At 34.7% G+C, this 14,758-nt stretch overlaps 1 protein-coding gene across 1 annotated transcript; it reads left to right on the top strand.

Moving 5' to 3' along the window:
* Positions 1-6,874: 6,874 nt before the first annotated feature.
* LOC114162369 (NAC domain-containing protein 67-like) lies at positions 6,875-11,085 on the top strand. Its single transcript, XM_028046238.1, has 4 exons — positions 6,875-7,097; positions 7,222-7,502; positions 8,644-9,012; positions 10,533-11,085. Exons 1-4 carry the CDS (start codon positions 6,941-6,943, stop codon positions 10,764-10,766), a joined length of 1,041 nt encoding a protein of 346 aa, XP_027902039.1. The 5' UTR covers positions 6,875-6,940; the 3' UTR covers positions 10,767-11,085.
* Positions 11,086-14,758: the final 3,673 nt, after the last annotated feature.

The raw sequence follows: 14,758 nt of genomic DNA, 5'->3' as shown, positions 1-14,758 counted from the left end.
TAATCTCGTATATGTAAGTTGAGTTCATGATTCATTGATGTTGTTTCTTTCTAGTGATCCTTTTTCGAAAGATTCAATAATAATATTATATTAAGATATTAAGATGTGATTTTATATTTAATTTATCATCACAAAATTGTATAATAAAATAAGAATAGTCTCTTATTCTTATTCGTATATATTGCAAAATTTGATCAAGTTAGACCCTCTCAAAATTGTTAATGCTATAATTGAATATATTTACATATATAATGTTAATGTAATATTGCGATATTCTTTACAACACACTTATTAAAATGGATATAATATGCTTTTCACAATCAGATGAAATCATCCAACATACGTTTTTATTGTTTTAGCCCTTTTGTATACTTGAATTTAGGTGCTTTCCTAAGCAAAAACACGTACAAAATAGCGTTTCCTTTTCTAATAAAAAAAAAAGATAAATTGCAATCTTCCATCTCAAAAGCCATGCATAATTTATTTGCGACATTGTTGTATTAAAAACAACTCAATTTAGTTCGTTTCGGAAAAAGTGAAACGCAAGACTACTTTTGTGCGCAATAATAAAGCTAAAACAAGATTTCGCCATAGTAGTCACTTTCATCTTTCAAAACTATTTTGAGTATGAATTTCTTAAGTATTGAGCTAGCCATATTGTCTCTCACATATGAAATTAAGTATAAGTTCAAGTTATACATTAAGTAAAATTATAAAGTTAAATAATATATAAAGAAAAAAATCCATAAATATACTATTTTAAAATTTTTAGCTAAAAATATTACCAATCTCTTATATAAACTAATTCATATCTTATTATTCTTTGAATCTTTCTCATGAATCTTCTCCAAAGAATACCCATTACTTATAATGTTATCTGCTTTTAGTAGTTTATGTTGCTAAGTGCTGTTCTTGATTTAACATTGATTGATTAGATACGCGATGATGACAAGTTTTATAAACAAATAATTGATCATAGAAACCATAACTTATGGATCCCTTTTGTCCAACATCCATTAAGATTATAGCCACCGCTGTATAAAAGTAAAGCCAAAATACAATAATAATATTATCTAGTCGTATATTATACTTATAGCGCGTACTCATCGTTAAAATATGTGAATGTTCAGGAAGGAATATTGCAATACACAGCTTTGGAAATAAACTATTACAAATGTTGCAGCATGTCACTTCTTGCAACATGCTATGTAGATTCTTTACTCTGCCACTTTAATTTTCTGTGTTTTCATCCTATTTTAATACACCTGCTTCACTTACACACATGATTTAGATATAATTATTATTTTTTCCTTATTTGGTTCATATTAATTAAGTCTTTGTTGTAGTCTCAAATCCAAACTCAAACTTGATCTCTCTTTCACACACACAAAAGAGTAAAGCACTCATTTTCAATTATGTAATGTTCTTTTTTATGATTTTTTTTTTCGATCTATTATGTGGGTTACATAATTAGAGGTTACCCTGGCCTCTGCTTTAAATTTTGTATTCTTTCGTAAAGGCAAAGTGCAACCAAAGTTTATATTAGTGCAAAAATAAGTATTAATTAATACTGTATTAGGACATGTGTTTAATATATGAACGGGTATTTGAGTCACGGATTCACTTAATTAATAAAAATACATTTTTTTTTATTTTATTTTAAGTCAAAACTAAATTATAATTCTAATTAAAATCTAAATAAACTTTAATACAATCCAAACACAAAGCAAAATAAAAAAATACAAGTTATTTATGTGTTGGTTAAAAAAAAACCTAACATAACCCAAATGTAAAGCCTAACTTAATAAAAAAAATTTGTGTAACCCTTTTATCTGCGGGTTGGTGAGCCAACCCGGCTCACCACGGGTTCAACCCGGATGAGCCATGTTCTAAATGAGCTGGGTTAAAAATCAACCCGTATTGAAATTTGTAAAAAAATTTCAACCCAACCCGACCCGAACCCGTGGTGAGCTGGGTTGGCTCGCGGGTTCCAACCCATTTTGACCGCTCTACTTAAAAATTAATAAAAACCAAACAATTTTTTTAAAGTATTTTAAGCCTTAATGGAGTCAAACTGTAACGCCCCATTTAATTTAATACGCAAAATTAAAGGAAACGTCACACAGAGATAAAAATGTAGCGTAGTCCTAGGGTTCTTAACACAATCCCTACAAACTGGGCACACCACGATGCCAAAGGAAAACTAAATAAAAGTCTAACAATAGAGAGTAGATCAAGAAGGCATGAAACAATACATGGGCCATAGCCCTAAGGAAACCATGAAGAGAATTAAAATCCAGCCCAGATGGCTAAGCAGCGGAATCGTCATTTCCTTACTGACTGCGGGAACCTTGCCCATTTGCTCCCATCAATCCAATTGATGATCATCGCAAGAAAGAAGAACCACATACAAGACAACCATACAACAAACAGGGTAAGCTAGAGCCAAACAACATTTTCATCATACAAGCAAATATATTTTCATCATCCAATATCCATACAACAACCAAGCATGTTATGACCTTTCAATCAATACACTACGACTCGACTCGACTCATTCAGATACGTATAACCATGGTCGGATTCAGTGGATGCTTGCACTTGTGGTGGATACCTTTGCTCACCCCCGAGCTATGTGTTACAAGTGTTTCAATGAATCAATTTCCCTCACCACAAGGTTAGCCCTTAATGAATTTCAGGCCTCTTGCTACTCTCACCACAAGAGTCAGTCCACTCTAAGTGAGACTAACTGACCCCTTAGGGTGTCAGGATGCAATCCTTACCTAGTTATACAAATGGGGCACCACCATAGGCATCCACTAACAGGGGCCATGGAATTACGTCCTGACCACTGAAGCGCAACCCCGAAAGCCTCACCTAGATACCCCAAGGAATTATGCACTGACACAGACAACATATGATCACACAGACAGATAGTATTCGTCATGCAAGGGTATATTCATTATGTCAACCTTTAAAACCAATGCCTTTCATGTTTCAAATTCCAACTCAATCCAACTCCTCATAACCCATCCATGCACATAGGATTTCAACTCATCTCATTATCATGCCTCTTTAATAATAACCACCTCATTTATTTCACATGCCAAGTACATACCAAACCCGTCATCTACAATTCATGAATCATGCCAAACATACATAATATTCCATTATATACATGTTTCTCATCATACCATTCATTTACAAACCAATACTAATCATCCAAGAACAAACGAGCATCCAAACAACACATTGTCTCACCCAACCCCTCGCTCAAGCTGAAGGGCCTCGCTCAGGCGAGACGTGCTCGCTCAAGTGAGTCCCTCTTCGCCTAGGCTAGGGCTCAAAAAAAGGGGCAGGAGCACACGCGGGATCTCGCTTAGGCGAGACCCCTCTCGCCTGGGCGAGGTACTCGCTCGCTAAAAAAGTCGAGCTGGTCGCCTGGGCGACCTTTCGCGCAAAAAGGTTCCAGGCGAGTCCCTGTTCATCTCGCCTAAGCGAGACTAGCTCGCTTAGGCGAGAGTAACAGGCCTCGCCACTGTTCTCCTGCAACAGCCGTACTCACCAAACCAAAACAACATACCAAATGCATTTTAAGCACACAGAGCCTCAAATCAGTCAAAGACCCTCAGTACAACAGTGGAACAACAGTAAAAATGAAATACACAAGTGGGTTCTAGCTTCCCTACCTGGAAACATGGTCAACCGAAGCCTTGACGACACGACACGAGCACTGCAGCCCTAGGAACGCACTAAGGAGCTGAAAATAGAAGGTACACGGGACAAGGGCAGATTAATACGAAACCCCAACTATGAAAATACAAAGGAAAAACACTAGAACTCATACGATCTAGAAAAGGGGCACTTACGTGGAGTAGGAACTGGTTCAGAGCTACTTCGAGAAAGCTTGGGGAGAAACCCTAGCAGAGCGTTCTGTGAGAGCAAGGGGTGACGGCTGGTTTCTGAAAGTGAATGGAGTGTGAAAATTAGGGCAACACGAAAGACTTTTATCCCATGGACCAGCCTTTAGGCCCACTGCTGTAGGGCAACCCTTAAAAAGAAGCTGAATAAAAAGGGGCCTTATACAAACAAAATTATCAAAATAAAAAATCTGGCTTATAATATGATAATATAATAATTCACTATTTATTATTTGATATAAATTAATAAATTGAAATTGATTGCCTAATTATTAAGATTAAATTCTTTTTAGGATAAATTGTTATATTCTAACTTAGTTCCCTTTTCAAATACAAAATACTGCATCTAATTAATTAAATTACCTCTACAGTTATGTTTAAACTAATTAAGCTATATAACAAGTGCTCTCAACAAAATCTAAAACTTTTTTCACATTTCAAACTCCATAATCCTGTAACTGAAATAATAAGGATAGATTTCATTATTTCATAATTATGTACAAATATAAATATGTGTCTAGAAAATTGACACTTAAAAATCAAACTAGTTGTAATTCAAACATTTAGAAAAGAGAGAACTCTCCATCTTAAGAGAAAGCACAAAGATGAAGCCAAGTGATAAAAAGATTGAAAATATGAAGTTCTATCACAATCCATGCACATGACCGTGCCACAATCTTCACACTCGTGCACAGTTCAAAATCCTTCAAGTTCTTTATGTTTAAGACTGACACAAGTATGCCAAAATTTTTCAGGACTGAGTTATTCTCAAAATCTTTTAAATTACCTTTTTTTTTTCTTTTCATATTTGGAATGAGTTCGAAGATATCTGTCATACATAACTTCTAAGGTTTCCCAAAGTGTTTATATCTATCTACAACGCCACCTAGCTTTGTTCTCGATGTATGTGTTGTCTTGAAATCGTTCTTCAAGAGCCTCAGATAATAGAAAATCTCTTCATATAAAACAAATATACATTCAAAAGTAGCAGGTTCAGGTTCAGCAAAAGACGAAAAACAAAAGAAAAAATATACAACACATGAAGTCCTAATCATAAAATAATGCAGTTTATCCAAAATAAAATGATGGCTAATAAGGGTATAAAGTGTAACATATCACTAATATATATTAGTTAGTGTAATTAGTAATACTTATTTATTGTACTGATTAATTAGCCTAAAGTTCTGTTTCACGGATAAGTAACCATGGTTATCAATTTACGTTAATGTTACCCTTTAACGAGAGTATTTAATTATATCTAGAAATCAAATCTAATTTTTTTATTAATGATTGTTAATTATTAGTTCTTGTCATAGGAGAGTTGCACCACAAATCTAATTTGACATATCAGTTTCTGTAAAATGTGTCATAAGAATCTCACTGTAAAACTTTCACTTCATATAATCACATCAAAGAATTATGAAAGGACGTTAATTTGCACAAAATCAAAATATCACCATTACTACATAAACATGAATTCTACATGTTTTTTACATTGATTGTCTTACGTCCACACTTTCGTAAATAAATACCACTTTTTACGTAAAATAAAAATTTAATTGATGTTAAGACTTGAGTCGAAATAAAAAGTATATTTTATACGTTAAAATATAACTGATATAAAACTTTAAAATATATTTAATAAACACTCTATTAACATATAACATACAGTCCTGACTTATTTACCATTGGCTAGCATAGAGACGTTGCTCCAATTTTACTCATGTAAACTGAATAGATATATTTGAATCTACTTGATTCTACAAAGTTAATTACGTAATTAATGTATTTTTCTTAAAATAATTAGCTTTCGGATTTTTACTTTGAATCTAAGTGGTATATCTGAATCCCTTATGCCCTAGCTACATGCACATTTATTTTTATCAAATTTCAGTGCAGGATGTTATATATATATATATATATATATATATATATATATATATATATATATATATATATGTATAAGAATTCGAAACACGCACACGGAAGCTAAATCCATTGAACAAATTACAAAATACTATATTCAAAAAAATAAAATCTATTCTTAAAAATATAACTACAAGTCTAGTTGATCACAAACCAGTTAACATACACATAAAAGAAGCCTAATAGATATTCTGATACTCTCAGAATTTAAAAGTAGAAGCCTACCGTCTCCAGAAAAAAACATACCGCGATGTAACAATACATGGTTAGGTAGTATGAATCTTTCTACCACAAGATTGTAGTTTTCTTTCTCTTTTTTTCACATTATTGTATGATAAAAGAAAACCATGGGCAGCTTTGGTACAATAACTTGCACATGATGTTACAATACGTATAAGATTCTGTATACCTCGCTCCACTTTGCATGGAATGCCAAGAATCTAATTATGATATCTAGAAAACACCCTGACATCATAAATCACATGCTGATACGTACACCTATAAAACAAGTGGTACATACGCATCAATTATACTATGTATGTATGTTAAGTCTGGAATACGTAACAGTAGAATGATGATGAAGATACCATATATTATACGACAACAAAATGTGACAGACAGCGATTATTTAACTAAAATAGACCTAGTATTGCGTGTTGTAGGGATGGACGGTTTGTGGCCCACACAGCCTTTTGAGAGGGACTCTGATTTTTGTTAGTTTGTGAGCAGACAAAAGCAGAGAAGCTTCTTATCCTCTCCCTCTAGGTTTTCACACAACACCTTACACATAGAATCTGTTCAAAAGCCAAAGTTCTTCCATTTCGGACTTTAGCCCTTCAATTCCCATCAAAATTACTCTCCCCATAACCACATTATAACTGCTTTATTTCTTTTCTGCTTCCCACCTAAACCAACACTTTGTAATTTACATCAATTCTAGGGGCATGTCCCCACTACTTTGATCTCAACAGTGGCCTATTTAGCTCCATTTCATATAACCTATTTTGGTTCATGTCCTGTGCCACCAATTTCCAAATTTCCCTCTCTCTCTCTCTCTCTCTCTCTCTCTCTAACATTGATCTAACTTTGTTGCCATGGCTCCAATGAGTCTCCCACCTGGGTTCAGGTTCCACCCCACTGATGAAGAGCTTGTTGCTTACTACTTGGAGAGGAAAATAACAGGTCGTTCAATAGAGCTTGATATCATTGCTGAAGTTGATTTATACAAGTGTGAACCTTGGGATTTGCCAGGTATTTAATGTGATATCATGACATAGATGTATCAACATTTAGCAAGTTATGATTTTGTTTTTTCTGTCATGACATAACTAACATTACATGTTCACTTCCAATTGTTTATATGTGAAAACAACAGATAAATCATTCCTTCCGAGCAAGGACATGGAGTGGTACTTTTACAGTCCTAGGGACAGGAAGTACCCAAATGGGTCAAGAACTAACCGTGCAACACAAGCTGGTTATTGGAAAGCTACAGGGAAAGATAGGCCAGTGCACTCTCAAAAGAAGCCTGTTGGTATGAAGAAGACATTGGTGTACTATAGAGGTAGAGCACCACATGGCATTAGAACCAATTGGGTTATGCATGAATATCGCTTGATTGAATCAGTGCCTGGTGCTGCTCTTTCATCTTTGAAGGTATTACTACATCATATGATACTCTATTTTCTTCATCAACAAAACGAAATCTTATTGAAAATTTATGTATCATTTATAAGAGACTATCAAAGTTGCACATTTAAGCTTTCTGTCTTCATCAGTCTTCACTATTTTCTCTTCTTTCTGGTTTAGATGGAACGTATCTCTGGGGTATTAGCTTCATTATGAATTTTGAGGTTTTATGAGCATAAATATAATTAAAAAGCGAGTGAGACTAGGGTTCTTAAAGGAAAACAGAAAATGACAAATAAAGGAAGAAACAGTAGGTAGTGAATCGTTTTTTTTTTGTTAGGTAAATGTCTAGAATAATAATGAGCTTCATCCATTTCAAAACTCACTTAGTTTTATCTTTTCATGCATCACGTCATCTCACATTCCTTTTGTATTTTTATTTTTCTATATAGGTGTAGCGTATTTTGGAGTGTTCAACCATCATTTTCTATTGAATATGAAAACGGATCATTTTTTTTCCTTTTGGGTACCTTGACAGTGTAGCTGATAATAATTGAGTGATTATATACATATATATAGGAGAAACCCTAAAAAGTGTGAAAAGTCTTCACATAAGACGAGACCAATGACCAAAATCCTCGCTTAGTGCTTGCTTTAATCAAGTCTTTTTTCCAAAATTGGTCTACACTGATAGAGGATTTTAGGTACACTTCTTTTATATGATTGGTTTACATCTAAGTTTGTGATAATTATTTGGTCAGAGTCAAGTTCGCTAGACCAGACCCGTTTTCTATGCTTAGCGTGAATGTGGAGTAGCTATGATAAACCCAATCTTTGTTTTGAACCTTGTTCTACAAGGATGCACATGCCTGCAATATATATTCCCTTTATTTTTTCTTTTTCTTTATATGATTTGCACACTTTTATTTTTCTCTTCTTTAAAAAGAACAGCTTGTGATCGACACACTATGGTGAAAAATTTAGATCCATGGACTTAGATACTTACTATTGCATCGACCCTTTTCTTTTGCCAAACTCTTTCTGAATTTGCTTTTTTGTTCGTCACTCTTTTCTCGCATTCAGTGTTAAACCAGAAAAAAAGAACTTTGATCATGAAAAGCAAACTAACATATACACATGTATTGACAAAATTTTCATCCAATCACAGGATTCGTATTCGTTGTGTCGCATTTTCAAGAAGATGATTCAAATGCCTGCGAAACCTAGTAAAGAAGAACAGCAAGCCGAGGATGCAAAGAAGGAATCAATGTGGATCTCAGAAGAACAAATGTTGGGAGAAGACTCAAGTGGCACTGAGTTTTCCAGAGAAATGGAAACCGTGGAGGAAAAAATTCTCAATCACGAATACCCTAAATTTCCTTGTGACGCTTCTTCCTCTGATCTCACTCAAGGAACATGCACACCCACAGACACTGGTATAGCAGAAGATTTTCAACCACACTTTGCTTGCGATGAAGCAAACAGTGCAACTAATTCATATACAATGGGAATGGGATACCCCAGTAATCTATTTCAGGTAACATTCAGATTCAATTTCAAATTTAGAACTTTGACAAATTTTCATGATTGTTAGAGTTTGTATTGTAGTACTAGTCACGTAGACGTGGCATGAATATATGGTTTTATGGGGGACATATAAAAAGCAAGGTGGGTCATAGCATGATCATTATTATATGAAACTGATCTGATTAGTATTTTAACTTTTCCTTTTACTCATTATCTTTGGCATTTTTGTTCATGATGGCTTCCTTTGCCAATCCTGCATTTCCAGCAACATTCTGCTTTATAAAATTTATAGCTTCTTTGTCACACCTCTATATAAATGCACAGAAATTACTTCAAGTTCTTGATCACTATAACATATTTAACATATTACATGATCCAAACATCCTCATGTGTCAGTTTACTATTGATATACATGTTGCAATGCTAGTGGGGGGCCACATAGCATATCTTTGAGTTTTCTTTTGATCTTAAAGTGAAAAATAGTTGGAAGTATGATGAAGTTGCTATCTTTTCATAAAGCTCACTTCTCAAAAATCCATTTGGACTGACTCCAATTTAGCTTTTCTTCACCATCCCCTATAACTTCTTTTGACTGACTACTCAAAAACGTTTTCCAAAGTAAAGATGTCTTTACTCCCCCATTTTCCTCACGGGTTGATACGTTCTAAAACTAAAGCACACAGATCAAACACCTATATGCACATCTTTATCTTTAATCACACTCTTTTTTATAAGTAATGTCTGGATCGTTTCCTATTTTAGCAAAAGCTTGCTCTGTGAGAACCGGCTTCTGAATCCTTCCCTCACCATTCAACTAGCTTTACAATCTTCATACAGCGACCTATGCATTTGATTGGGGACTTCAACGACCTCATTTTACCACTTCCACCCTTGAATCAAAACAAAACACCTTTTATTCTTTTCCTTTTAAGCCTATAAACCACAATTCTAACCCCACTTTTCTTTTGCCACTTGCACTACTTTCAAGTCCTGCTTTAGTTTCAATTTGGCATGCCTTATACCAGTGCCTTCATTGTCAAATCACCTGTTCCTATTTCATATCTTCCGTTTAACACCTACCTACCTCTCTTTCTGTACATCATAACATGTGAAGTTTTATACTTTTTTCTCTCTAGCTATTAGTTTTTTGTATTTTGGGTGCGTATGCATTCTTTTTCTTGATAAAGGAATCAGTAATAAATTAACCATTGTCTTCGATAAACGGTTTCTGATTTATTATTATCTTACATTGTTTTGAAGTTGAATTTAAATACTTTTTCTCTTTACATCATTTGAAATATTTTTAAAAAACAAAACGATAATGGAGTTTACACTTTAAAAGAGACAATATCTCTCGGAGGAGATCACTAACGTCAAAATTCTTAAGTTTTGTCTTTCTACCTAGTGCGTAGGTCAACAAATATAGTGTCGATTTAGTTCAATATCTTCTCAATTCATTGTATCAATTGATCCTTCTACTTTAGTGCATTGGGATTTGAAGACTAAAACAAATTCTAAATTATGGTGCAGGATGTGGAAATACCTTCTTTTTCTACCATGCATTACCAACTACCATACACACCTTTGGTGATGGAAGACTTCCCTCAAATTACATTGCCAGAGACAAAGTCAACGAAACCAGAAATGAACGAACCCTGCATGTTATATGACAGATACAGGGACTGCATGAATGGAACGCTAGAAGAGATAATCTCTTTGTGTTGCACTCAAGATAATAACGTCCCTTTTCCCATGCTAGAATGATTATACTAACCCAGATGACTCAAAAACTATAGCATCATCAAAATATTCATTGACACAGAGAAACTTGTGTTGGTTAAAATAACGACACAAACGGGGATTGTTTTTCCAAGCCTTAGAGGAAAGGCTACACATATATAATGTACTAAACATATAGTAGAAGATGCTGAGCCATGGGGGGCTCGCATGCAATTGGCCTTTTAATTTTTTATTTCTTTTCTTTTTTGTGTTCTTCCTGTTTTTATCATAGGGGGTTCTTTTTTTTTTTCTTCTTTATGTTGGTGTTTACATCTCTTCTCCAGTACTGAAAGCAAATGGATGAGGCCAGTTTCCAATTGTGATGTTTTATATGATTCAAAAGTGTCACTTACTTGTGCTTTACTTAGTTAATTTCTACCTTCAAAAGTTTACATTTTTAGCTATTCTTGATACATAAGTCTACCTCTACGGACACAAATTTTAAACATTACCAAATTACTGTAAATCGTATTTGAGAAGTAACATCCAATTATAATCACTAGGGCAGAATTGCATTTTTACCTCGCCTTATAGGTCTCGGTTGGCAAGGAACCGAAACATATAATGACGCGGTGGCATTTTTGCAATTCCAGGCAACTTTTATGCCTCGGTTTAAGTCAAACCCGAAGCCAAAAGGTGTTATAGGCTTCGGTTCAAACAAAACCGGTGCCAAAAGGTGCTTATATGCTCCGGTTGAACAGACCCGAAGCCAAAAACGTGGTCAGAAATTTCAAAAATGCCATTACTCGTTACGTCTTTGGCCTCGGGTCGCAGTGAACTGGGGCCAAATAGCACTATATGCCTCAGTTATCAATTGAACCGAGGTCATATAGTTTAATTAGGGCACAAAAACGCGAACCCCTCTTCTTCTTCCTCGCGCGCGCTGCATCTCCTCCATCTCTCTCTGCAACTGTTCCGGCGACATTGTTGTGCTGCCACCGTCGCGTCTCGCCTCCGGCCACGCTGCTCCGACCAGTTGTCGCTCCGATTGGACAGTGTCTCTCTCTCTACAACTGTTCCAGCGACCCTCCACCACCACGCGAGCCCCTCTTCTTCTTTCACCAACGTTGTGCTGCCACCGAACTATCTCGCCTCCGGCCACGCTGCTCCGGCCACCGTCGTTGCACCTCTTTTTCCTGCACCTCCATTTTATGCACAAACATTTTCCTTTTTTTCCCGCAACTGTCTCGTCGCGGTTCCTCCAAGGTAAATTTCCAACGCGTTTTTGTTTGGTTTTCCGTTTTGTATATGTTAATTTTCAATTTTAGTTATTGTGAGTGTTAATTTGCATTGAGATTGAAATTGTTTGGAGTGTTTTGATTAATTTTGTGAGAGAATTGAGTCTCAATTTAAGAGCATTGTGTTTTCAAATGTAGAGCATTAAGCCTGAATTTAAGAGAATTGTAAGAACACTATAATTAAATACGTAATATATGATGTTAACAAAATTGTTGTTTTTGCTTTTATTTGTTACTTATGACTTTATCTTGTGTTTTTTGTTATCTCTTGTAGCTCTCGAACGCGTTGAATTGCATCATCTTCCATTGTCATCTGCTTTTTACGCACTCCTAGGTTCCTAATTCTAATATTTTCCTATGATGCCAATATGTTGTTTGCTTTATATATGTGATTAATTATTTGTTAAAATATGTTGTTTGCTTTTTTTATATCTGAGTTAGCCTTAGTTTCTCATTTGAGATTCAATACGAAAATTATGTATTGTCCCCGAGTTTTCATTTTGAAAAAACTACATTTTTTTTAAAATTAGATATAAGGGGATACAATACTAATAATTTAAATGTATTGAATCTTGAATTGTCTGATTGGACAGTTTAAGAAGATTAATTACTTTCTAGTAATTTATTAGTGCATATATATATATATATATATATATATATATATATATATATATATATATATATATATATATATATATATATATATATATATATATATATTAAAATACATATCTTAAAATTCATGAATATTTGTCAATTGTGTTTTGTATTGATCTTCGGGTGCATATTTGATTGTGGTTTATAATCACTTTCATTTCGTGTATCCTGAAGGCCAATGCGAAATGCTGGCAAAATTTCGTGAAATTTAAGATATGTATTTTAAAAGTAATATGTACCAATAAAATAAAGAAAGTAATCTTCTTAAATGGGATATGGTCACACCTTGATTACGACGTGAGCATTGATTCAAATATTACTGAAATTGTTCATGCAATTTCAGTATGGATCGAGATTGAATTAATTTACCACGTATCAGCGCTGAGTATGAGAATGAAGTAGAAGAATTTATAAAATTTGCGCAACGTTATGAGGGGAGAAGTGATGATGAGGTGAAGTTCAGATGTCCTTGTGTCAACTGTTTGAATGGAAGAAAATTGAATGCAACTCAAGTTAGGGAATTAATATACATTTCAACTGTTTCTCGAACTGAATATCTTGTTGATTCCTCCATGAAAGAGCGACGAGAAGAGTGACGAAAAGAGCGATGTGAAGAGCGAGTAGAAGAAGACAATATGGAGGACATGATACGGGATGTTGGCGCAGAAGCTTTTGCACAAGCGCATGTGTATGAGACGATGTCTGCTGATGCGAAAACTCCGTTGTATGTTGGTTCAACTAAGTTCACGCGATTATCAGCGATTTTAAGACTTATGAATTTGAAAGCGATCAATGGTTGGACAGATAAAAGCTTCACAGAATTACTCGTGCTCTTGAATGAAATGCTTCCCAAAAGAAATACTCTGCCCACTCGAAACTATGACGTCAAGAAAATTCTTTGTCCGATTGGTATGGAGTATAAAATGATACACGCATGTCCTAATGATTGCATATTATACAGAAAAGAATTTGAAGATTTGAAAAAATGTCCGAAGTGTGGGTCATCACGGTACAAGCAGAAAAGAAACAGTGAAGATAATCGTAAAATAGAGAAGGAAGGATCTGCTTTGAAAGTAGTCTGGTACCTTCCAATCGTGCCCAAACTTAAGCGTTTGTTTGCAAATCCTAAAGACGTTAAAAACCTTAGATGGCATGCAACTGAGAGAAGATGTGACGAACTCCTTCGTCATCCAGCTGATTCAATGCAATGGAAAAATATTGATCAGGAATTTCCCAAGTTCGGTGAAGAATGTAAAAATATTCGTTTTGGCTTAGCTACCGATGAAATGAATCCATTTGGAAATTTAAGTACAAACCACAGTTGTTGGCCTGTTATATTATTCATTTACAACTTATCTTCTGCACTCTACATGAAGAGAAAATACATGATGTTGTCTATGATGATATCTGGTCCAAAGTAGCCTGGAAATGACATAGATGTATATCTCAATCCTCTAGTTGAAGACCTTAAGTTGTAATGGGTTGATGGTGTTGAAGTATTTGATGTTGTTGCTTCTGAAACTTTCATGATGCATGCAATGTTATTTTGCACCATTAATGACTTTCCAACTTATGGTAATTTGTCAGGGTACAATGTCAAGGGTCATAAAGCATGTCCTATATGTGAAGAAAACACAACATCTCATCAGTTGAAAAACGGAAGGAAGACCGTGTATTTGTGCCATCGAAGGTTTTTACAAGCTAATCATCCTTATCCAAGGTTAAAGAAAGCATTTAATGGACATCAAGAGAATGACAAAACACCAACTCCATTAACTAACATTCAAATTCATGAAAAAGTTAATAAAGTACATCATGTATTTGGTAAAACGTCCAAGAAGTTATCTGCATCGAGCCCTTGGAAGAAAAAAATAAATATTCTTTGACCTTCCATATTGGTCGAAGTTAGAAGTTAGGCATTGCATAGATGTCATGCATGTAGAGAAGAATGTGTGTCATAGCTTGATTGGTACACTACTTAACATTCAAAAAAAGACAAAAGATGGAGTAAATGCTCGTTTGGATTTGGTTGAAATGAAGATCCGAGAAGACTTGGCACCAAGGGAGGTTGGTAGGTGTACT

The sequence above is a fragment of the Vigna unguiculata genome, chromosome 1 (assembly GCF_004118075.2).
Source record: "Vigna unguiculata cultivar IT97K-499-35 chromosome 1, ASM411807v1, whole genome shotgun sequence".
Classification (NCBI taxonomy): Eukaryota; Viridiplantae; Streptophyta; class Magnoliopsida; order Fabales; family Fabaceae; genus Vigna; species Vigna unguiculata.
This window is presented reverse-complemented; position numbering and strand designations above follow the sequence as displayed.

What these genes read in the sequence shown, in the direction of transcription:
- LOC114162369 (XM_028046238.1), top strand. Translation starts at nt 6,941, where the DNA reads ATGGCTCCAATGAGTCTCCCACCTGGGTTCAGGTTCCACCCCACTGAT. An exon ending in TGAACCTTGGGATTTGCCAG is followed by an intron (nt 7,098 to 7,221) that starts GTATTTAATGTG and finishes TGAAAACAACAG; the next exon opens with ATAAATCATTCCTTCCGAGC. An exon ending in CTGCTCTTTCATCTTTGAAG is followed by an intron (nt 7,503 to 8,643) that starts GTATTACTACAT and finishes ATCCAATCACAG; the next exon opens with GATTCGTATTCGTTGTGTCG.